The 25,857-nt window shown below is 37.0% G+C and overlaps 1 protein-coding gene across 1 annotated transcript in view; it reads right to left on the bottom strand.

Annotated features, from left to right (window-relative positions):
• Nucleotides 1-25,857, bottom strand: part of LOC105825222 (serine/threonine-protein phosphatase 2A 55 kDa regulatory subunit B alpha isoform-like) — a gene marked incomplete at its 3' end in the record, with an annotated part of 55,297 nt that overhangs the window by 28,884 nt on the left and 556 nt on the right. The window contains exon 2 of the mRNA XM_012662926.1: nucleotides 24,087-24,161. Within this exon, the coding sequence (XP_012518380.1) occupies nucleotides 24,087-24,161 (75 nt within the window). The remainder of the gene's footprint in view (nucleotides 1-24,086; nucleotides 24,162-25,857) is intronic.

Below are 25,857 nucleotides of genomic sequence, written 5' to 3'. Positions count from 1 at the left end.
TGCCAATCACATGCCAAGTGGCTACCATACTGGACAGCACAGTTCTTCCCACAGAGAAGTGAAAATGGACAGCCCGACATGCAAGCCGTCAAAGCCTTCTTGTAACCTAATCTCAGAAGTGACAGCCCATCACTTCTGCCATGCTTGTGGAAGCAAGTCGGAAGGTCCAGCCATATTCCAGGGAAGGGGATTACACAAAGACATGACTATTAGATGGCAGGGCTCCTTGGCGGCCCATCTTAGAGGCTGCCTGCCGTATTTCTTGGTCAGCTTACAGATTTAGTAATATGTGACCAGGCAGTAGTGCTGTACGCCAAAGAAGGCAGCTTCAGAGCAGAGTTTCAACTTAGTGCTTCATGGTTAAGTCTCTTTCCTGCCACCATCAGTAGACCCTCTGAGGGCCATATTCCCCTCGGTAAGAGCCATTCTGAGCTATTTTGTTTTTAATCCCAGCCTCAAAGTACAAAATACATCAACCAACTGCCCTATGGGTCACCCTTCAATTTGAACTTTGGCTACTCAAAGTAGGAGGGCTCCACAACTACATAAATCAACACTAAGGCAGTCAGTAAGGCCTTCCTTCACTATGTTTCTCAGTTGTACTGGTGCCTGCCAAAATTCTTTTTAGGTTAGTTATGGCATCCTTCCATGGTTTCCAAGGATACTAAACTCTCCCCATTATGCTTGTTGGTCATTTCTGTGTGTTTGTCTGTTTGTTTTAACACATGGGGTCAGATAACCATCCTCCTGCAGAAGTCAATACAGCTATTTGTTTAAGTAAGGCACTTTACACACATTCTTTAAGAGACTCTGTTTTGATAAATATGACAGGAAATGCTTATTGGCTTTCCCAGCAATATAATTCAATTCTACTGTTGGATAAAAAAAAGATGTTTTAATCTACACCATCAATTTGCAGGATATTTCCTACTATGGTAATATAAGTAAGCAAAAAAGTAATGTCACCAAACTTAGTTCAGTTTAAAACATTACAAAAATTTAGCAAGCACAGCAACACTTTAACAATATCTACAATCTTAAAAGGAACCAGAGACACAGCTGCTCAGCAGTATGAACTAATCAAACAGACAGGAGGAACTAACCACACAGATTTATAAAGAAGTACCCAGAACTACATGCCCAGCAGTGGGCAAGTAGCATTGTGGAATGTGCATAATACTTAAAGACAAATCTTAAGTTAGAATACCAACAGTATTTTAACTCACAAACCAAAATATCCACTTCTGGCTTAACAATTTAAAAAACTTTCCTACACCACATATTAATAGCTCCTCTATAACACTCCTCACCCCCAAAGATAATTTATTCACCCTACCTCCTGAGAATACTAATGAAGGTGATAAGAGGAGAAGAATCAACAAGAACTCAATCAGACAGCAACAAATTTTCTGATCTGATACTCTGGTACAAAGTGTACAGTCTACTGGTGTGGACTCCTTCATGCCCAAAATTTTGGTCTAAAAAGCAGGATATAGTATCTTATACACAGGCTATTATTTTAATTTTTCTCATTTTTTGCTATAATTGAGGAAAGTCCACAATTTTGTAAGGCTTAGTATATTAAGAACAATAGTACACCAGAATTTAGATCTAAGAAAACAAACCTACTTTTATATAAATTCTATGAATTCCCCTTTTCTATGGCAGAGAAAGTAATAGCTAAGTGTTCTTGGATGAGAATAAAAAGGGACTAAAACATTTTATTGATACACTTGTTAAACATGGAGATGCAAAACACATGCATTTATCTCTCCCCTCTAACTCCCACTAAAATGGCAGTAAATTAATAAAAACAGTTTAAAAGAATAAGAACAAAGAGTACAAACGAGGAAATAGCATAAGGAAGATGACAACAAATGTGTGCTGCAAAATGGAAAACAGATAACTTAGCAGAATAAAGGAAGCTAAAACCTCTGAGCATGCAAAAGAAGTTGCCAAGGAGAGGCAAGCAGATTCGCGCCCCGCAAGAGGGCCAGGAAACAGAAGTGCCAGGTACCTCGGAAGGCTGGCAGTGAGGGATGAGACTCAATACAGGGCTAGTGGTTGCAACATCCATATAAGAGGCAGATAAGTCCCACCCTAAAACAGAGAATAAGTTTACTTTCTGAAAAAATTGAAGGGAAATCAGTTGGAGCTGAGGCTGGTGGTGAAAACCAAACCGAAAGCAAGATGAAGTGAAAGGCTGCAAACTAATCCATGAGCTGCCCTGTCATCTTCCTGGCTCCCAGAACGTCAGCAGCCTGGCTTAGGAGATAACCCACCCACCTACCCTCTTCCCTCCGAGAAAGGACACTGAAGTTCCTTCTCACGTAGAGACAATGACATTGAGAGTCCCTGGTTCATCAACCCATACTGAAGCCCACCAGCTGATTATCTCTGCCAGTGGACACAATACTTCTAAACTACTTTTTAGCACCTCCCTCTTAAAGACTAACCAACAACCACAGAATGCCAGGTACCAAAGTCTACACAGGAATAAGAAAAAAGGAACTCAAAGAAATAGAATGCTAAGATTAGAAAATTAAAACCAAACCAAAAAACTATTAATCCTCTCTCAAAGAGAAGATACACGATTTACAAAACAAGGGCTGCTAAACAAAAGAAAAACAAAATAAAACAAAAAGACTCTAAAAGAGAACTCTTAAAAATACAATAACTAGAACTGTAAAAATCAACGAAAGTTGAAAACAAAATCGAGAAACTCTCCCAGAAAGTAAAACAAAAAGATGATGGAAAATAGTAGAAGAAAAGAGAAAAAACAATTGGAGCATCAATACAGAAAGTCCAAGATCCACATAAAAGGAGTTCCAGAAAAAAACAAATATAACAGAGAAGGAAAAACCTGAAGGAAACGAATCTACAAGTTGAAAGGGCCCAATGAGTACCAGCCCAATGAATAAAAAAGACCCATACCAAAGCACATCGTCCAGAAAGGAAAAAGTAGTAAACAGAATGGCATCAGGCTTCTCAACTGCAACACTGGAAGCTAGCAGACAAAAAAAAAACGCCTTCCAAATTCTGAGGGAGAATGTTAATCAGCCAAACCAGAAAGGCATCTCTTGCAGGCAGATAACATCTCAAACATTTTACCTCCCATGAAATCTTTCGCATGCTGCGATGACAAGTACTGCATGGTACTTCTGGTATTAGATGCTGTGCATCACAAGAAAACGACAACATAAACCAAGAAAGAAGAAGACACGCGATCCAGGAACAAGGAGAACCAACAGAGGAGAGGCAAAAGGAATTCCCGCATTGATGATTACGAAGATAATAATGAAGGAAAATCCCAGGACAGCAGCTGTGCACACTCAGAAACCGCCCAGATTGAAGCAGGAGTACTGGAGGGACAGAGCTCAAGGCAAAAGTAACTCTGATAGAACATGGATGTGCTTCAATACACTGAGAAGAGATCAGTCTCCTTTGAGAGGATGTGAGGACAATTTTGTGATAGACTGACAGAAAATGAAACAAAGCACGCCAGAATGAAACATGATACAGAAATCCAGGAAGAACATGAAGTGATTCTTTTAATGATGTAGAAATGTACACTCAGGCCAGGTACAGTGGCTCACACTTGCAATCTCAGCATTTTGGGAGACAGAGGCAGGACTGCATGAAGCCAGAAGTTCAAGATCAGCCTGGGCAATAGCAAGACCCCATCTCTACAAAAAAAAATAGAAAAATTAGCCAGGTGTGGTGGTGCGTGCCTGTAGGTCCCAGCTACTTGGAAGGCTGAGGCAGGAGGATCACCTGAGCCCTGGAGTTTGAGATTGCTGTGAGCTATGAGGATGCCACTGCACCCCAGCCTGGGCAGAGTGAGATCATGTCTCAAAAACAATAACGATAAAACCAATAAAAACCCCAAACCATTGAAAGGCACAGAAAGGTCATGGAAGATTAAAAAACCAAACAAATGAATAAACAAGTTAATTATTAACTCTAGAGAAAACAATGTTATAATAATAGAAAAAAATCAGAATTCATTATATAGCAGCAGTACATAATACTGTCCACTCTTGCATTACTTTCCAATGGCTGTTTGTAACAAATTAATACAAATCTGGTGGCTTAAAACAACACAAATGTATTCTCTTACAGTTCTGGATGCCAGAAGTCAAAAATCAGTTTCACTGGGCTAAAGTCAAAGTGTCAGCTGGGCTGGTTCCTTCTAGAAGCTCTAGGAGAGAAGCAGTTTTCTTGTCTTCTCTAGCTTCTGGTGGCCACGTGCATTCCTACCTCCTGGTTCCGGTGTCACGTCTCCTACTCCTTCCTTCGATTTTCTTGCCTCCCTCTTATTCTAGGATCCTTGCGATTACATTCAGAGCCTACCCGGATACTATAGGATAATCCTATCTCAGAATCCTTAATTTACTCACATCTGCAAGTCCTTTTGCCATATAAATTAACATCCACAGATTCCAGGGATTAGGATGTGGATTTCTTTTGAGGGGCTATTATTCAGCCTACTACAACTCTGAACCTTGGCTTACACAATAAAATGGTGTTAACAGTATTGAGAAAACAGGAGAAGAACAGTAAGAGCGGCAGAACAGAGCTCAAGTCTTAGCTACCATTTACATCTCTGGATATCTAAAATTTATTTTTAAAGAACAGCTGTACGAGCACATAGTTTATAAATATGAAAGTAAATACTATTAAATAGAAGCAACGACTAAGAGTCTGGGAAAATTAAAATGGATTCCGGGTAAGGAGAGGTGAGAGGGACAGAGTTCATTTTACTCATAAGCATTTTAAAACTATTGACTTTTTAAAACTATGTTACATGAGCTACACGAATAAAGTAAAAAATCAATCTAAAACAAAGCTAAATAAACTCAAATGGCTGGGAAGCAAGAGAGATCCTGATCTGTGATCAGAGACTGAAAAGGTGCCTCAAGGCTAACAATGCTAACAGAGAATCACAAGGATGAATATTAAAAAGTTACTTCCAATTAAGGAGTTAAGATTTCATTTCTTAAATTCAACCTTTTCTTAATTAACACTGCAGCAAATCTACTTTAAAAGAAAAGGCATATTACTAACAACTTGTAATATGCATTTTAAAAAGTATAGTAAGATTTTGTCCTGAGCTAAACTTGAAATACAAACACAGATTTAACAACTAGAGATGGCTAGTGTGGATTAAGATGAAGCAAACTGCTCTTTTAACAGCAAGTACAAAGCTCTCAAGGAAGTGTTTTACCCACTCATTGAGTACAATGGATTTACTCGGTCTGTCAGAAATGCTGAGTAAAAAAATTAAGACACTACCCTACCTGGTCTCCCCTTACCACTAAAAAAGACCATAAAAGCTGCCTCGTCCCTCCAAAGTGTAGTGCACAGAGCAGCAGCAGCAACGCTGGCACCACAGGAGCTGATTAGAAACACAAAATCACAGGCTCCCCCAGACCTAAATGCGGAATCACAACATGCATCTTAACCAGATTCCCGGGACATTCATATGCACATAGAGCTAGAGGAGTACTGACATCAGGCCAGCACAATTCTTCTGACAAAACAAACAGCACACTTCTGAATAAGGAATGGAGAAGAAATAGGGGTCCTTCAATGGTACAATAAAATCTGCTTTCTATTCTCTTCGGACTCCTGTAGAATGCTCTAAGGGCTCTAAATATATTTGTCTGCATAATGAAAGTTCTGGTAAAGGCTTCAGATCATAATACAAACAACTGAGTGGAAGAAAGAGGGTGAATAGAAAATATTTATAACGGAAAAGAATACACTGTTTACAACACTGCCTTAGGTAGTAGCAAAGAGAGATAACAAGGCTTGTTAGGACCTCAGCAGCTAAGGGTCAATACTCCTCTAACAGGTTTACCTGACATACCTTGAGATGCTCCCAAATTCCATCCCTACCTGCTTTTAGACACTGACACTAATAGCAAAGGATGCTCTGGACCCTTGTGCACGTTCAATGTGCACCCTACGTCCACCCAATTATATTACTCTTGAGAGAAGACAGAATATACAATTATAGGAAATATACAATTATGGGAAATAAAGCATTGGAAGAATTTGAGGAAAAAGGGAAAACAAGATTAAAAAATAGAAAATGAAACAAGCTTTGGTTGTCACATATTAATTTTTGTTTGTTTGCTTTTTTTTTTTTTTTTAGAGACAGGGTCTTGCTAAGTTGCCCAGACTGCAGTGCAGTGGCTATTTGGCACAATCCTAGCTCAATGCAGCCTCAAATTCCTGGCTTCCAGCACTCCTCCTGCCTCAAGCAAGATTCCTGCATGGCTGGGAATACAGGCATGCGCCACCGCGCCAGGCTCCACACAGTAATTTTAGTCAAAGCACCAAACCCTAGCCTAACCCCAATTCTGACGAAACCAGGAAACCAATCTTCTCTCCCTGGCTTTCCCAAACTCCTTACCTAACCAAGCTAAAGAGCTATTCATTAAAGCAACACATATATATTGAAAGTGCCTAAAACGTGCCCCACACCTCAAAAACAACTAGTTTGTCTTGATTTGTGGACTAGAATAGGCTTTTATTCTTCTGTTAATTGTCAATCTGTTAATTTTGTTAATTAAGCATTAAATAGCGAAATAACTGTACCAATTAAATTTTCTGAGGCTTCCTATGTGTCCAAACTAAGCACTGATGTACTTTAATCCTCTAAATAACAAGGCAAGTACTAGATCCCCATTTACAGATGAGAAAACTAAAACACAACAGTTCTCAAATGTTTACTTCCTTACTCTCTGCCTTCCCTTACTTGTCCAAAACAAAAACAAAAACTACTTCATTTAGAAAGCCTTTCCCACGTACTGTAGACCAACTTATTTCTTCTTTGAACTTCCACACAACTCTCCATAGCTACAATGTATGATTTCAAAGGGGGAAAAAGGCTATGACACTACAAATAAATAATAAAAAGGCTAACATCACCAAAGAAAAATAGACAAAGAACACGAACAGATTCTACACATTTAAACATGTTTTAACAAATAACTAGAAAAGATTTTTCTGAATGGTTGATATTGTGCCAGGTATTGTCAAGGGGTCAGGAAGTGGACACTCCCATTCACTGCTGGAGGAAGTGAAAAACCAACACCAATTTTCTAAGGCAATTTGGCAACATGCGCCTTAAGCCATTAAAAAAAAAAGAAAAAGAAAAATCACACCTTTTGACCTGGCAAATCCATTTCCAGAAATACATCCTAAAGTAATAAAAAGATTCTCAGAAGGATACTCATAATATTAATAGCAAACATCATATACAACCTAAATGTCTAAATTAAATATACTAGACATCCAATTAAATACCATGTAGCCATTTTTATCTTCTCAAATATGCTAACTGGAAAAAAGCGTAACACAAAACTATCATTGTGATGCCAGTTCTGAAAATATATATTCACGGCGGAAAAAGGACTATATACTGGAAATATCTATGCCCAAATGTTAAACAATGCTATCTAAGAACGATGAGATTATACAAGTACACCTTGTTTTATTGTGCTTCACTATTTTGTGCTTTGCAGATATTGTGTTTTTTGCAAATTAAAGGTTTTGTGGCAACCCTGCTTTCAGCAAGTCTACTGGCCCCGTTTTTCCAACATGTGCTTGCTTTGTGTCTCTGTGTCACATTTTGGTAATTCTTGTAATAGTTCAAATCTTTTCATTATTATTATATCTGTTATGGTGGGTGATCTGTGCAATTGTAATTGTTTTCAGGCACCAGTAACCATGTCCATATAAAACAGCAAATTTAGTTGATAAATGTATGTGTTCTGACTGCTCCCCCAATGGGCTGTTCCACATCTCTCTCTCCCTGTCCTCTGGCCTCCCTATTCCCTGAGACACAACATTATTGAAACTGAGCCAATCATAATAACCCTACAATGGCCTCTAGGTGTTCAAGTGAAAAGAGTCACACATCTCTCACTTTAAATCAAAAGCTAGAAATGATTAAGCTTAGTGAGGAAGGCATTTCAAAAGCTGAGATAGGCTGAAAGCTAGGCCTCTTGCACCAAACAATTAGCTAAGTTATAAACACACAGGAAAAGTTCTCGAAGAAAATTAAAAGTGCTACTCCACTAACACAGGAATGATAAGAAAGTGAAACAGCCTTACTGCTGATACGGAGAAGTTTTAGTGGCCTGGATAGAAGATCAAACCAGCCATAACGTTCCCTTAAGCCAAAGCCAAAGCAAAGTCCTAGCTCTATTCAATTCTATGAAGGCTGAAAGATGAGGAAGCCACAGAAGAAAAAGTCTGAAGCTAGCAGACGTGGGATCATGAGGTTTACGGGAAGGTGTCTCCATAACGTAAAAGTGCACAGTGAAGCAGCAAGTGCTGATGTAGAAACTGCAGCACACTACCCAGAAGATCTAGCTAAGATCACTGACGAAGGTGGCTACACTAAACAACAGATTTTCGTCGTAAATGTGCCAGCCTTACACTGGAAAAAGATGCCATCTAGGACTTTCACAGCCAGAGAGAAGCTAATGCCTGGCTTCAAAGCTTCAAAGGACAGGCTGACTCTCTTGTTAGGGGCTAAGCAGCTGGTGACTTTAAGTTGAAGCCAATGGTCATAGACCATTCAGAAAATCCTAGGGCCCTTAAGAATTATGCTAAACCTACTCTGTGCTCTAGAAATGGAACAACAAAGCCTAGATGATAGCACATCTGTTTACAGCATGGTTTACTGAGTATTTGAAGCCCACTGTTGAGACCTACTGATCAGAAAAAAAGACCCTGTTCAAAATATTGCTGCTTATTGACAATTCACCTAGTCACCAAGAGCTCTGATGGAGATGAATGTTGTTTTCATGCCTGCTAATACAACATCCATTCTGCAGCCCATGGACCAAGGAGTAACTCTGACTTTCAAGTCTTATTATTTAATAAATACATTTCGTAAAGCCATAGCTGGCTAGACAGTGATTCCTCTGAGGAATCTTAGTAAAGTCAATTGAAAGCCTTCTGGAAAGAATTCACCATTATAGATAAAATTAAGAACATTTATGATTCATGGGAGAGGGTCAAAATATCAACATTCACAGGAGTTTGGAAGAAGTTGATTCCAATCCTCATGGATAACTCGGGGGTGGGGGGAGGGTTCAAGACTTCAGTGGAGGAAGTAATTGCAGATGTGGTGGAAACAGAAAATTAGAAGTGGAACCCAAAGATGTGACTGACTTGTTGCAATATCATGATAAAACTTGAATGGATGAGGAGCTGCTTCGTATAGATGAGCAAAGAAAGTGGTTTCTTGAGATGGAATCTATTACTGGTGAAGATGCTGTGAACATTGTTAATATGAAGCAAACAATATTCAGAATATTACATAATCTTAGTTGATAATATAGCAGCAGGGTTTGAGAGAATTAACTCCAATTCTGAAAGAAATTCTACTGTAGGTAAAGTGCTATCAAATAGCATCGCATGCTACAGAGAAATTATTCATGAAAGGCAAAGTCAATCAATGTAAGAAACTTCACAGTTGTCTTACTTTAAGAAACTGCCAGTCACCCAACCTTCAGCAACCACCACCCTCATCAGTCAGCAGCCATCAATGTCAAGGCAAGACCCTCCACCAGCAAAAAGATTACAACCTGCTGAAGGCTCAGATGATCATTAGCATTTTTAGCAATAAAGTATTTTTAAATTAAGGTATGTGCACTGTTTTTTTTTAGATATAATGCTATACAGACTATGTATACTTAATAGACTACAGTATGCGTAAATATAACTTTTATATACACTGGGAAACCAAAAAATTTGTTACTTTATTGCAATATTTGCTTTATTACAGCTGAGGGATTGGTTACAGTGGTCTGGAACTGGCCCCCTCAATACTTCTGAGGTATGCCTGTAAGTAATTTAATTTTTTCATTTACATATGGTATGTGGGCTTTGAATTCAGAGCAACTCCGGTTCAACTCCTGTCTTCCCCCCACCCCCTTACCAACTGTGTGACCTTGGGCAAGTTACTTTATCTAAGCCTCAATATCCCCATTTATAAAATGAAAATAATAATTTATCCTCAGAGACTGGTTGAGAGGATTAAATGAGGTAATGCACATAAAGCACTTACACTGACAGGCAGTCAGCTCAGTTTCTTGAACATTTATTTTTCCTTTACTGAATAAAAATTCTTAAGATTAAAAAATATCTGCATAGCAAAAATTTAAAGAAGCTTTATTCTCATCAACCTGAAGAGGATACAAATCATGACATTTTAGCATTTTAAACAATGTTAACAAAATTCCCAAGAAATTAGAGATGGTGTACACGTAACCAAAAGGGTCTGTATGTTTACTGAACAGTACAAAAAAAAAACACATTACATTTTTAGGATCTAGCCTACTCTATAATGTTCTAGTATAGCTCTAACTAACTGATCATCAAAATGACACGGTCACTTTGCACACTATCAGAACAATCAGATTCAACTGAAGAAAGCAAAAAGGCTTAAAGTCTAATATAATACGAGGTAAAACAGGATGGGCGTGGTGGCTCACACTTGTAATCCTAGCACTCTGGGAGGCCAAGGTGGGAGGATCGTTTGAGGTCAGGAGGTCGAGACCAGCCTAAGCAAGAGCAAGACCCCAAATCTACTAAAAATAGAAAAAATTAGGTGCACACCTGCAGTCCCAGCTAAGACCAAGAGTCCGAGGTTGGGTGAGCTATGATCATGCCACTGCACCATACGCCGGGCAGCACGGACTCCAGGTATCAATGAACCCGAACTGTTAAAGACTGGGATATCTTAGACATTAATTATTATAGAATTTACTGAGCTTTATTTAAAGTCTACTAATTGCATATACAGACACACATTTCAAATGTGTACAATCTTCTCAGCAGCTCTTCATACAGAAATCACAGGCCTAAAGAAAATGCTAACTTCTCAAGCAACTCATCAGATCCTCTATAAGACAGGGCCTATAGACCTTACCCAATAATTCATGGATTTCTGGAATATATTTTTCCTGCTTTAAACTCTAAAATGATAAACATGCCCTGTTAAGTTAAAAACATATGCAAATATAAAATAAAATACTTCTGGAATATAAGAAATTTGTGGCAGGATCTCTGAGGAGGGGACACAGAAACTGGGAGAACGGGGTAAGAATGAGGCAAGCATTTGCTGCAGATCTCTTTATTTACCATTATGTGTATTAGATTTTTAAACCTAGCTATTATCAAAATATTTGCCTTATATTTTGGTTCATACAAAAGATGTGCAAACTAGGTTTGATTAATACAGTGGAGAGTCAGATGTAGATGTAGTCTGTGTATGAGACATAAGTACGATACTGTAAAATCAAAGCTTTTTTTTCTTAATTGCTTTCGTAAATGCAGAGTTTTTTACTGGCTCTAGAAACTCATTTTAAAGAAGAGTGAATCCTATCTCATCTCTACTCCTATTTTTTAGTTTTTTACTAGTATTCTTTTTTCAAAATCAGTGTACAATTCAGTGGTTTTTAGCTTAGTCATGGAATTGTGCAACCACCACCACTATTTAATTCCAGAACATTTTCATCACCCCTTGGAGAAACTCAGTCAGTACCCACTGGCAATCACTGTCCTTACTCCCACTCCCCACCCCTTGCCCAGTCCCTGGCAAACACTAATCCACTTTCTGTCTCTACAGATTTGCCTCTTCTAGACATACCATATAAACAGAATCATATAAAGTATGTGGCCTAATTTATGGCTGGCTTCTTCACTTAGAATAATGTTTTCAAAGGTCATCCATATTGCAACATATATCAGTACTCCATTCCTTTTTATGTCTGAATAATATTCCCTTGTATGGATACACCAATTTTTCTGTATCCATTCATCAGCGGATGGAGATTTGGGTTGTTTCTAATTTTTGGATATTACAAGTAACGTTCCTATAAACATTCATGTCCAAGTTTTTGTGTGGACACATGTTTTCAATTCTCTTAGACATATATCTGGGAGTAGAGCTGCTGGGTCATAAAGTAAATCTTTTAAATTTTTTAAGGAGCTGGCAAACTGTTAAAATGAAGGTTAAGGCTTGTAGGCTACAATAAACCTTCACCTGGAAAAATTTCCAGTAATATTAATTAATAAATTCTAACACACAACCATTTAAAAGCACTGAAAGACATATTTATGGTCTCAGACTTGAGATATGTGGTTCTTTCATTCAACCCCAAAAAACAACTAAGTGTTTGTACTACAGCCCCATCTCAATATCAAGCAGCATAATGTCAACTTGGGAGAGAAAAAATAATCTACTATTTAGATTCCAGCACTGTCTATAAAATTTTTATGTGGAATAGGCAAGGATCTCACAATATCATAAACAAACTAATACCAAAAGCCAAAGTGCTGTGGAAAATGTTCATTTCAATAAAATTGACCTTTAATATACCAAAAATGAAGGAACCACGTCTTCTATTTCCTTCATTCTCCACAGCATATACTTGTTGACTTGGGGCTGAGTAACTAAAGTCTCACCTTTGCTCTATAAAGACTAGGAGCCCACAAGAGCTAAAAAGTAGAGGCAACCAAAATGTCCATCACAGGATAACAAATACACAATATGTGGTATATACAAACAATGGAATATTATTCAGCCTTAAAAAGAAAGGAAATCCTGTCACATGCTACACAACAGGGATGAACTTTGAACACATTATGTTAAGTGAAATAGGCCAGTCACAAAAAGACTGTATGATTCCACTTATACGAGGCATCTCAAGTAGTCAAATTCACAGAATCAGGAAGCAGAATGATGGCTGCCAGGAGCTGAGGGGAAGGGAAGAGAGGAGTTGTTTAATGGGTATAGAGTTTCAGTTTTGCAAGATGAAAAAATTCTGGGGATGTGTTTCACAATGTGAATACAGTGAACACTACTGAAATGTACATTTAAAATTGGTTAAGATGGTAAATTTTATGTTTTTCATAAAGTGCATAAAATATTAGGGAGCTGAAAAATATTTCACTAAGAACTGGTTCTGCTGCTAGAGACAAATTAATAATACTCTTTTTATGTCAAGGGGGAAAAAAAATACTGGGAACAAGTAATCCCTTTGCTACTACTTCCAATTCCTTTAGGCATTTTTGCATGCTGCATCCCTAGACACAGAATTTGATAAGGATTATTTATTGCTAGAGTAGCCTGTTTTCTCTTGACACAGAGCCTTCCCATTCTATTAGCCAATAGCAGTCCCACTCTTACGCTGCCTTAGAAACTCATCTAGTCTAGGCCCATAAGATCTTAACCTTGTGGTAAGCTGAAAAAACACACATGGCATAACACCAGAAAGCTACTTTCACTTAGAGCAGACCTACAATGAACTGCAATGGCAGGTTCTGAAAAGCAACACTGTTCCAGATCTAACCTTGTTCCAGATCTTTAGAAAATTTTTAACATTTTGTCACCAATCCCTTTTATCTACTCTGGTTTCTCTTAATACAGGCTGCTGAAGAATTTAAATTCCTTCTGAATGAAGTATAAAATGAGCAACTGGTTCAAAAATCCAAAATAACCCTCTAATATTTTTAGCCATGAGAGACAGCAGTTTTTAATTAAAAAAAAAAAAAAAGAGAACACACTAAATCTGTGAAGTCCATTATTTCAGAGAAGATTTTTCCCTTCACCATTGTATCAAGAATAAATGATAAGAGGATTCTTAAGAAAGAATACCCTCTTAATAGCTTAAAAGTCATCATTACCATATAAAATATCCTTGATTCTTCCAAATTTAGAGTCTTAATAGAAGAGTTTAAGTAGGCGTGTAACCACAGGCAAAACTATAGATTAAAGCAGAGGTTCTTAAACAGGGTCATTGGTCCATAAACCCTGTGAACTGGATAAAAGAGATCAAAGACTTTAGAAGTAGAAATCTCAGTTGATATTTGAACATGCACAGAGGATTTGACAAACAGAAACTAAAGTTACAAGAATATAACCCTTGGTATCGCAGCATATAGAAGTATTCAATAATTTGAAAAGGAGTACACATATGCCAAGAGCAAAGATCTAGATGAAATTTTAATCGATTATTGCTAATATTAACTAAAAACATTCATATTAATTTTTAAAAATTAGCTGAGTTTCTTTTTTAATATACCCAATGTTTAAATATGGATAGAAAACTGTTATAGCTAGTTTAAAGTCCTACATATTTTGACAAATTGTTTTTAAAAGAGTAGAAAAATATTAGCCACAAAAATATTACAAATAGTAAGCCATAAAGTGTTGATACTACATTTTTAGAGTGGGAAACTGTTTAACTACTTTAAAGTAGAATTACGCTGTACTTTAGGATTTACAGAAAAACACCGTTCCTTCTCCCCTTCCTTTAGTAGTTCAGAGTTGGGAAATTTTATACCTTTCTTTGAATAAAAGAAAACATATCAAACTGTTACATGTTGGGCTCAGAATAAAACACAATGTCAAAGTCACCAATTTACTTCCACTGACCAAGCAGCCAACCCAGAAATGGTACTAAACTAGGCTCCAAGAATTTCAGTAATTAAGTGTTACTGATAGCTGGATCTGAGCAGAGACATTATAAGGAAAACCCTAAAAAACTTTTAGGGCTAAATTATTTTGGCAAATATGCTACTGGTATTTAATCTCTATAAGGGAGAGGTAAATTTAAAAATAGATACTTTAAAGTCCTAAAGGCATCCTTTCTTCACCAAGATCATAAGAGGAAAGAGCTTAAGGCAGATCTAATTTGATATCTAAAGAACAGTGAAGCAGGCTGAAACAATCCCAAGTCACAGAAACCACTCTTATAGGAAAGCTTTATAGACAAAAGCAGTCTACTATTCTGATCACTTAACTTGTGGTTCATGAGACTTTTAAAGCACTATTAGTAAAATGAAATCTATCTAAACCAACAACTGTCAAATTTTTTGATGGCAGTATCACCTTACCCCCTTAAAACACAAGAATACCAATGACCTTCTAAATTTTAAAATATTTATTCATTGTAAAATAGTAAACCTTACACATTAAAAATGTTTTGAAAAATGACTATAATCCCCTCCCCAAAATTAGCCAGAATGGCATTGTTTTACATTGTTGCAAATCTCTGTAATATCTGGCCTAAAAGAATTAAGATTCTCTTAATTGCTTCTGTATTCAACACACTGTATGTTGTGTCCATACAATATGTTGTATCCAATTAAATATATGAAGAAAATCCAGCCTCACTGAGCTATGTAGCTGGAAAGGGAGGAATATTTTGATAGGTTTTTCATGTAGTTATGGATATCCCTTTGATACTGCACCAAAAGATTTATGAAATCCAAAAGTGTATCAGTAGTCCATTATTACATTAAAATTCAATGCTCTAGCTTGCACTTTTACTTATGCGTGACAACATCGCATGCATCGGTCATTTGTAAAGATTGATCTCACTGAGTTACGCAGCTCTTTTGAACACTGACACATTTCAGTACACAGTATCAAAAATCACAATCATTAATATTACTATCGATTTCAGTTGTACAGTCTTTTAAGTATTGGGAAGTTCTCAAGCTCATGATGGCAGATATTTTCCAAAATTCGAATTTTTGCATGAAAGCTCAAATTTTATGATGGGCAAGAAATACTATCCATTGAGGCAACAGGTTCACTGTTCATTTGAGAAAAATGTCTGCCAAATATCTAAGTCTGAATGACCATGGTTTGTCAGTAGTTCTTACAAATATTAATAAATAGACGTATTCAAGTAGAGATTTAATAAAAGTAATAGTTTTTACTGGTTCATCATGGACATTCTTAAGTAAAACTGGCATTTTTTTAAACTGCCAGCACACGGTGATGAAGATTGGCCTGACTATGGGTACCATTTGGTGCCACTGCCTTGATTCATGCTAAGACTCCAACCGGCTTTCCCCACGTGGCTTTTGCACTGCTGCTGCAAATGTCAACACAGTGAAAAAGGCAAATATCACCTTAGTATTATTATGAAAATAGTTTCAACTTCACATACCTTTTCAATGAGTCCAAGGGTTGCCACACCACACTTTGAGAACCACTGGACTAAATAATACTGGTTCTGACATTGATTAGGGACTCTGACCAGGAAAATGCACATATGTACAATCGTACACAATACAATGTTACATACAACTTCAGAAGGTTTCCAAGTTCTTATAACCCATCTGTAGCATGTCCCAATTTAAGAATGCCATTAGCAGAAAATTCAGTCAATCTCCAAATTAAATTACTTCATTACAAATAAACCTTGTTATAAAAAAGTTGTATCCGACAACCTGAACACCTTCACCTGAACTAAGAGGAGATCAAGTTTTGAGATAAATAAAATTACAGTAGGAAAATAAACAGGTTTGAAGTAAGAATTCCAGCTTCACTATCTGTTCAACATTATATAGTTAATAAATTAACCTTCTCAACAGGGTCTACTTATTTCAAAAGATTTTTCTGAAGAGTAATAAATTAGTACATATAAAGCACCTGAACAGTGCCTAGTACATAATTAAGCACTCAAAAAATGCCAGCTGCTGTGATTCCTTAAGATGGCTATGGCTATCTCTACCTTACACTGACTATATAGCAGTTTATTTACAAAAAAAATCTAATTTGCATACAGGCCTTTACTTCTCTACTTGTGGATCCTTGATTACTCAATTATAATTTCCATCGTCATCTATAAGAAGGGCAAAGAGATTATAGTTGAAGATATCAGCTAATATATCTATTTCCAATCCTTCAGTTTTCCTATTTAACAGCATAAGAAACTTAAAATGTACTTTTCTTCCTACAACTCAACTTTAAGATAAACTAGGCAAATATACACGTGCAAATACTTAACATACAGGAACCTCTTTATTGATTTAACAAATTTTTTGCTTTGAACTATCTCTCATTATTCTGCTTATTCCACACTTTTCAAGGACTTGACTTTATTTTAAAATTTAGTTCACTATTAAACAGTATTAAGAAATAACCAAGTATAATTTTTGGCTTATTTTAATAACTTAAGACAAAATGCCAGCTGATATGCTTTCAGTGGTCATTATTTCTCATGATTTTTTAATGAATAAAAGAATGAGAAAAAACTGAGTATCTTAAATACTAAAAGAAATTGTCTAACACTAGATAAATACTGTCATTCATGCTACTTAATGGCAAATTTACTCAAGTGATTGTACTGAGTGAGGTCTACTAGACTTCAGTCAGTAGTAGTAATGCTAGTGTTAAGCAAAAGCAGTGTCACACGTCATAAAAATAAGAATGTTAAGACCTCTGCCATAGAACATTAGGTTTTGGAATACAGCTGATATGCCACTATTTTGAAATCTGCAAAACAGGGTTTTAGTATTTTTTCTACTACCTTAATGGCTAAATCACAGAAATGATTTTAAATTCTGTTTATATTGTAGCACTAAACATTATGGAATAGATTGAAAACCATTAAATTTTGTGTGATACCCTAAGGATTATTTGTGTCTCAATAATTCTTATGTCCTTATTTGGGGTGTATTTAGACTTTACCATTTAAAAAATATTTTCCAAGAACCAGTCCACAAGACTAAATTCTACCAAAAAGAAACAGGAAACAAAGAGCTGAAAAGATACAATGCATTTGGATCCAAATTTCCTAATAAGGCTTCATGTAATAAAATCATATCCTAAAATAATTTCCTATGAAAGAAAGTTTAAGATTGTCAAATATGGAGATGAGGAAAATTATACTTACATTAAAATGAAAGCATTAAATACTTAATATTTAAAATTATTTAATATTTTAAAATTATTAAATAATTAAAATCTGCATTAAAATAAAGCAACTATCTTGAATGGCTAATAGTTCCATATTTTGACCAAATACTATACACTTCAGATTATCCACATGTACTTGAATTTTTAATAATTTACTCCCACAAATAAAGAAAAGAAATTTTTTTTTTCTTTTAGAGAAAGGGTCTGGCTCTGTTGCCCCAGCATAGAGTGCAGTGGCATGAACATAGCTCACTGCAACCTCAAACTTCTAGGCTCAAGCAATCCTCCCAGCTTAGCCTCCCAAGCAGCTGAGACTACAAGCACTCACCACCACACCTGGCTAGTTTTAATTTATTTTTACGAGACAGGGTCTCACTATGTTACCTAGGCTGGTCTCGAACTCCTGGCCTCAAGTGATCCTACTACCTTGGCCTCTCCAAGTGCTGGGATTATAGGCATGAGCCACCACACCTGGACCTACAGCCTAGTTTTGAATGCTTTTCGGAATTTTTTATTAGTGGAATCAAAGAATATGCATAAAACACATATACATACCATTCCTTCACTTTGGCCAAGAAGTATTTAGTAGCTTTTAAAGACAATTCCCCAGTTTTCTCATATTCCAAGGACTCTCCCTTACTTGCTAGAAAAGTTCAAATAATATCTAAATCCTTATAAGGCTCTTATGTGCTGGGTACTGTTCTGTTTCATGTGCATAAACTATTTAATCATCAAAACAACACTGTAAGGCAGGTTTTATTATTACCCTCATTTTATAGAACGGGAAACAGGCACAAAGAGATGAATTGACTTGCCCAAGATTGCACTAGTAGTAAGTGACTGAACAGGATTCAAACCATGCAGCCCAGCATCTGAGTCTGTGCTCACATCTACTGTCTCATGACAGAAAGTTGTCAATAAAGGAGAAATTAAAAGTACAGAACATATGCTGTTACTGCTACCATGAAGAGTAAAATGAAAACTTCATGACATGAGAATATTGAAGTGATAGAAATTTTAGTGCCTCACCACAGGCAAACTACTTAGGGTGCCTGAAGATGACCTGTGTATAGACTAAGTACCCCAATATAGGCTGTAAATGCAAGGAAAAGGCCTCTGTGGGCCAAAAGACATGACAGTATATGGTCAAACGTTAAGTTTTGTTTTAGCTCTGTAATGTAATTAATGAAAAATTGTGAGCCTGGGTAACTAAGGCCAGTAATGATTTATTTTAAATTAAGGCCTCTAGAGATTCCAGTATCTCAAACAACTTATCAGTAGTAATAATGTTGGGCTATTTCTTTCTAAGACAGCTTTGGAAATTAACAAGATCAGAGTACAAGGAACAGCAGAAATCACCTAATCCAGTCTTGTCATTTCTTTGCTAAGCACACAGGAACCCACAGCAGTAGTTACCCGAAGCGATATAGTTCGTGTTAGAGCTGGGGTAAAAACTCAAGGCCTCCTGACTTCTTTGTATTATGCAGCTGTATATCATCAATTCAGTTATAAAAAGCCTGCCAAATAAATAAATAAATGATAGCCAGAAGTACACTTCAATCACCCTACCTTTCACCAGTTCTCTTTCACTTTCAAAACTTAAAAACAACAGCAACATTTATATTCCTTCATTCAATACTCAATACCTACTATGTGCTAGGCTTCGTTCTAGGCAGAGCAGTTTATATAGGATGTCCTGCACAAGGCACAAAGATAAATTAGTTCTGCACTAAGCTTATAGTATTAACAGTAGGGGTTTGGGGTACTAAATATGATATCTACATAACAAAGGAAATGTAAAAAATAAGTTATTTCCAAAAAAGGCAATTAAGTAAAAGGGTTATAGAAATGACTCAAAGGATGAGCAGGATCCTGGTAACAGAACTATGGGAGAAGTGTCAGGCATTCCAAGGTGGGAACAGTAAAAACAAAGACCCAGAAGTAAGAGAGTATAGAACTTGTTGGAAGAACAGCATCCATTTAGCTGGACTGTTAGCCACAGCAGCAAATAAACTTAGAGCAGTACAAGCCACCCTGGAGAAAGGCTGTACATTCTAGGCTGGAGTGTTTCAATTTAATTCCTAATCCAGTGGATGCAGTGATTCACTGAAGATTTCTGAGGAAAAGGACAAAACTGGGACTGCGTTTAAGATTAATTTAAAAGCAAAACATAGGATGAAGAAGCGGGGAATAATTTAGGAAGTTATTGCAACCAGATGGGAAACAGTGCGAATCTGAACAAAGGCGAAAGTGGGTGTAGAGAAGATTAAGGCATTACAGAAGGAAAAATGGTATGTCCTGGCAGCTGACTGCATGTAGATGGGAAGAGAGACAATTTGGAGCCTTTGACGGGAAAGAAATTGAGATGTACCATTAACAGAAAATAGACAAGCTAAACTAAAGGTTGACCTAGATGTAACCTGTTTAGAGATTATAGTCTAAACCTAGGAGGAAAATGTATTAATAATTTTATTTTACTTGAGAAAAGCAAATCTTCCCTTAGTAAAATAAATAGACTGTGATACACAAACTACAATATGCAAAAATACCCAAATTAAAGCAGTATAATTGGAAAACTGGATGCTTTTTACACTTAATACATTTATATTGACATAGGTACTAGAACAAGTCATGTTTTTCCTAAAATATACATATTTGTACTAAAATGTACACACTAAGTCTCCGCATTTTTAAGATGCTCAGAATGTGCTGTATGTTAAAATATTTAACTACAAAAGAAAATTAATGAATCAGCAGTAAAATGCAGCTGCTAAGTATTACCAGAATTATAACTCACCCATCATATACAGTAAGTCCTGACTTAACATCAACAGGTTCTTGCAAACTGTGACTTTTAAGTTGTTTTGCTCAACATTTCGTTGTATTAGGCAATTAAGTATGAAATGTCCGATTTCCTTAAGTACTAAATTTGACAGTTGATATCCCTGACATTTTCACTTTGACTTTTTTTTTTTTTTGAGACAGAGTCTTGCTCTGTTGCCCAGGCTAGAGTGCCGTGGCGTCAGCCTAGCTCACAGCAACCTCAAACTCCTGGGCTCAAGCGATCCTTCTGGCTCAGCCTCCCAAGTAGCTGGGACTACAGGCATGTGCCACCATGCCCGGCTAATTTTTTATATATATATTTTTAGTTGTCCAGATCATTTCTTTATATTTTTTTAGTAAAGACGGGGTCTCGCTCTTGCTCAGGCTGGTCTCGAACTCCTGATCTTGAGTGATCCACCCGCCTCAGCCTCCCAGAGTGCTAGGATTACAGGCGTGAGCCACCGTGCACAGCCGACATTTCTTATTTTATTTTTACTGTCAAGGTACATCCTCACTCTTTCAAACATACAGTTTTTGGCTTGTGATTATCTTCCAAATGTTTTCTAGAGCAAATTTTGTAAAACCATGGATAAGTCAAAAATTTTTGTTATTTTTGAACATGAGTTTCCATAGTGGAACCAATGCAGTGCGGACAGCTCAAAATATAAACGAAGTGTTTGGGAGGGATGTGGCGAATGAATGCACAGTACACCAATGGTTTGAGAGACTCCGTTCTGGTGATTTTAATCTTTAAAATGAGCCACACGGGCTACCTGAGATCAAGGTGGACAATGATGAGCTGAAAGCTATAGTGGAAGCGAATCCATCACAACCTACGCATAAAATTAGCAGCAAGGTTGGACGTTACTATTCCAACAATATTGGACCATTTGAAACAAACCAACAAGGTAAAAAAGCTGGATAGGTGGGTGCCACATGAATTAAACAAGTATCAGAAAAAGAGAAATCATCTTGAAGTTTGCTGTCACAACATAAAGGCGAACCATTTTTTCACCATATTATTATTTTTGATGAAAAATGGATTCTTTTTGACAATCGCAAGCGTTCAGCACAATGGTTGGATAAAGATGAAGTGCTGAAACACAGTCCAAAACCAAATATTCATCCAAAAAAGCTAACGGTGTGTTTGGTGGTCCAGCACTGGTATTATCCACTACAGCTTCATGAAACCTGGTCAGTTGATTACAGCAGATGTCTACTGCAACCAACTGAACAAAATGATGAGGATTCTTGCAATTAAGCAGCCAAGATTGGTCAATAGAGACAGGCCAATCCTCTTCCAAGACAGCACTCAACAACATGTTGAACAAACAACACTGCTTAAACTACAGCAGCTGGACTTGGAAACACTCTGTCATCCACCATATTCACCAGACCTTGCACCAACTGACTACCACTTCTTCCAGGCTTTGGACCACTTCTTGCAAGGAAAAATATTCAATTTTCAACAAGCTGCAGAAAACATCTTTCATGATTTTATCACCACTTACTCTCCAGGCTTCTTCACTGCTCGGCATAAGCAAGATGGCAAAACTTATGCCAACAGTTTAGGCGCATACTCTGATTAATTGTACTGCTTATTGTTTGAGATATAATAAACTGTTGATTCCAAATCGGACATTTCATATTTAATCACCTAATAATCTTGAGAGAAAAATCGGTTATACATCAGTTTTGCTTAAAGTCGCAGTTTTCATCAAGACATTAACTGAGGACTTACTGTATATCACAAGTTATCATTTGGTTCAGTTAGGGTATAAGTGATGTTCAGTTTGGAACATCAACTTCTTCTAACTGAGTATCTTCAGTGATCAGCATTTAGGAGACCTTTGATTAAAGGGAATAAATGGAATTCAATCAAAGAATGTTTCCAAATATACAGCACTTTCATAACTTGGTGAGTATTACACAATAGCAATATTTGATCCAATATTTGAGTGCCTACTATTCAATAGGTAATGGAGTTACAAAATGAGTAATACACAACTCCTCCCTTTAAATTAGGATTTATCTCTCTAAACAAGTCAAACACTTAAGGCTTTGCCTTAAAGCCTTAATTTACACTATCGTCTCTTAACTTCTGTAAGTTTGTTTTCTCATCTGAAAAACAGATGAGGATTCAACAGAAAAGGAACATAAGAGAGCTCTGTAAGATATGACAAGTATAACGTATGCCAGTTGATTCCCCATAGGATTTGCCACACTCTGATCAGACACTTCATTAAGAATGACACTGACATAAGCAAACAAAAGCATTCAACTGGCTCAACACAAAGCCATCATCCTACCACCACCTGAAAAAATCCTCAAAACAAACAGTATTCTTCAGACAGGTCAGAAATATGATCTTAATATGAAGACAATACAATCTAGAGAAAGATTTATAAATTTTCACTACACAAATCTTTAAAAAATAAAAAGTACATGTTTTAATTTATCTGAGTATTGTTTGGAAAATTCCTACCACAATTCAAGACAATACTATTAAAATTCAAACTTTAAATAACATTTCTGAACAATGAAATAATGCCAACTACTTTGTGGTAAATAATGCCTCCCACCACCTAAGACCATCTCAAATGAATGCAAAACCTTCAAGTTTCAAGACTTTACATGAATTTTTTTTTTTTTTTTTTTTTTTAAGACAGGGTCTCACTGTCACCCAGACTGGAGTTCAGTAGCACCACATCTCACTGCAACCTCAAACTCCTGGGCTTAAGCAATCCTCCACCACTCTGGCCTCCCAAAGTGCTGGGATTACAGGCGTGAGCCACCACGCTCAGCCTAAATGAACTTTTGAAATACATTAATAAACAAATTTTGGAGAAAAATTACACTTAAGCACTTCAACTGATCCAACAGTTCCTAACTGCACAAGAATATAAGCTCGCCAGAAACAAGCTATATATTTATAGCGTTGACACTTTCTTATCCACCTAAATCAACCTCTGACAGACAAATGAATAATCTGAACCAGTGTTTCTTCACAGAATATGACAATCAACACCACTCTCCCAAAGTAGGCAAGTTCAAAAGAAGCTAAAAATCTTCCCATAAAATGAAAAGATGCTGTCACGAAGGTTTCTGAGCTAAATGTTGAGGGCCGCTACTTCAATTTTATCTAAAAACACTGTACAAACATGAAAAATACACCACCATTTATTTGTATGTGGGATTTATGTAACAAGGAGACATTTATCACAAGGACCTCAGAGATTTCTTGTGGTTTTATACGTATCGTCATCTACTGCTCCTTTCATTTAAATCATTTTCTCCTTTCAGGAGAAAAAATAATAAAACAAGGCATAAAAAAGAAATTTAAGACTATTTTTCAGGAAGGGTAACTTTTAAAACTGTTCTTCCATTTCTTGGACAATAAACACAAAATATTCTTGAGCTAAAAAAGACTCAAGTTCAAGGAAATCTCTCAGTAGTCAAGATTTTGAAAAGATTCTATTAATATTTTCAAATTTTGCATTATTAAATACTTTCTTACCTTCTGCTACATCATCATCTACTGCTCCTTTCACCTGAGAAAAACACCACTGAATATCATTCCCTCCTCCAGCTCCTGGAAAAAGAAAACATACCAATTAAAACTGAGTTCTGTTCATGTTTACTCTCGTAAACACAGAGATGGTATCCATGGCTGGCATGATACTAACAGCCTAGTACTACCCACACATACAACCACCACCGAGAGCACCAATTTGGAAAAAGGTAGGTCTCCAATAGTTGGTACTGCATTAAAAAGAAGGAAAAAAGAGATTCCAGGTATGAAATATTTAAAGACGTATTGTATGGTTTTCATTGTATATCTGGTTCAAAACTTCCCTTCCATTTTCCCTTCCCCTCCAATACACAGTAAGAGCCTTACATTTAAGCAAGACCTACCAGAAAAAAGTAAATACCCACAGTTAAAGAGTTTTCCTTAAGTGTACAAAAAGCCTGCAGAAGAGTTAATAAGGTTAAACTACCATGAAACATAGAACGAAGAGAAAACTTCGGGAACATTACTGCTGGGGTGAGGAGTAATGATTCATATGAACTCTATCACCAAAGCGCACACACAGCAAACACAACACCCATTTTCTCTGCATTCATTACCAGCAAATCACTGGCTCCAGACAGAGAGGAAAAGAAACTGAAATGAATGTCGCCGAAGAGATTGTCAAAGGAAGCTTGTTCTGCCTCCCTTCACCTCATCCCTCAGAATCCAAAGGACCTACCAAAGAATTCATTTTGCTAATTTGCCATGAACTTGTGCAAAACAATTTTAATCTCATTTCATTATTCAACAAGGCCAAAGAGCAAACCGTAAGTCAACCCAACATGTTAACTTTTTAAAAGGTTTATCTATCTAAATATTGGGAAAAAGCACAGAAAATTGATGTAATCTCAGAAATGTTCCTATTTCACTCCCAAGTACTGAGGAGTAAATGGGGAAAATGTCCTGGATCTATGGAGGAAGAAATTGAATCTAAATCTAATGTTGATTCTACTAAATGAAACGACATATTCAGCAGCACCAAAATGTATAAAAAGAATTCTCAAAGCAATTATATTGCCTCTCTCTCTTTCTTCACATTCATTCCTTGCTAAATGTATTTCAACTAGGTTTTCTTTCTACACCCCTCTGCCCCCCCTTGCAAGCTTCTACCTAAATCTCTCTCCCCTTGGCTATTTATATCACCGAACTCCACAACTATTTTAACTAACTCTATGAAACCCTTTTGGGAAAAGGACATCTGCACAAAAGCTAACATGCAAAACGGAAAGTTTAAATTATGTTTTTCATGCAACTTGCTGTACATCAAAGGCCTTGCACTCTTTGGTGGTAAAGGGTAAGAAAAGGAAGGGAGATGGTTAGAAACAAAATACTCAACAGTGTCAAAAAACATATGTACCCACGGGGGGGGTAAAAATTCATACATGCCCCCATTGTATTTTAACTTGTAAAATGCTCTTCCTTCTTATTGCAAAATATATTTGTACATACACCCAAGAAGGCTTGCAGCAGGGGGAAAAACAGGAATTAGATGAAGGAAGATCCGAAAAAAGAGCCGAAGGGCAGGGTGGGGAGGTCACACCGGGATCCTCGGCAGCGGGGACAAATCTGCACTCGCCCCCAGCCCGCCCCACCCACGCCTTACCCCAAGGCGCGCCGGCACCCACCCCGCCCCCACCCATGCCGAGGCTCCAGCCCTCAATTTTAAAGCCATTCCCATCTCACAGCGACCACTCGCCGGCCCGGAGCCCTCCCCGCC

This window comes from Propithecus coquereli, unplaced genomic scaffold (assembly GCF_000956105.1).
Source record: "Propithecus coquereli isolate 6110/MARCELLA unplaced genomic scaffold, Pcoq_1.0 Scaffold79, whole genome shotgun sequence".
Lineage (NCBI taxonomy): Eukaryota > Metazoa > Chordata > Mammalia > Primates > Indriidae > Propithecus > Propithecus coquereli.
This window is presented reverse-complemented; position numbering and strand designations above follow the sequence as displayed.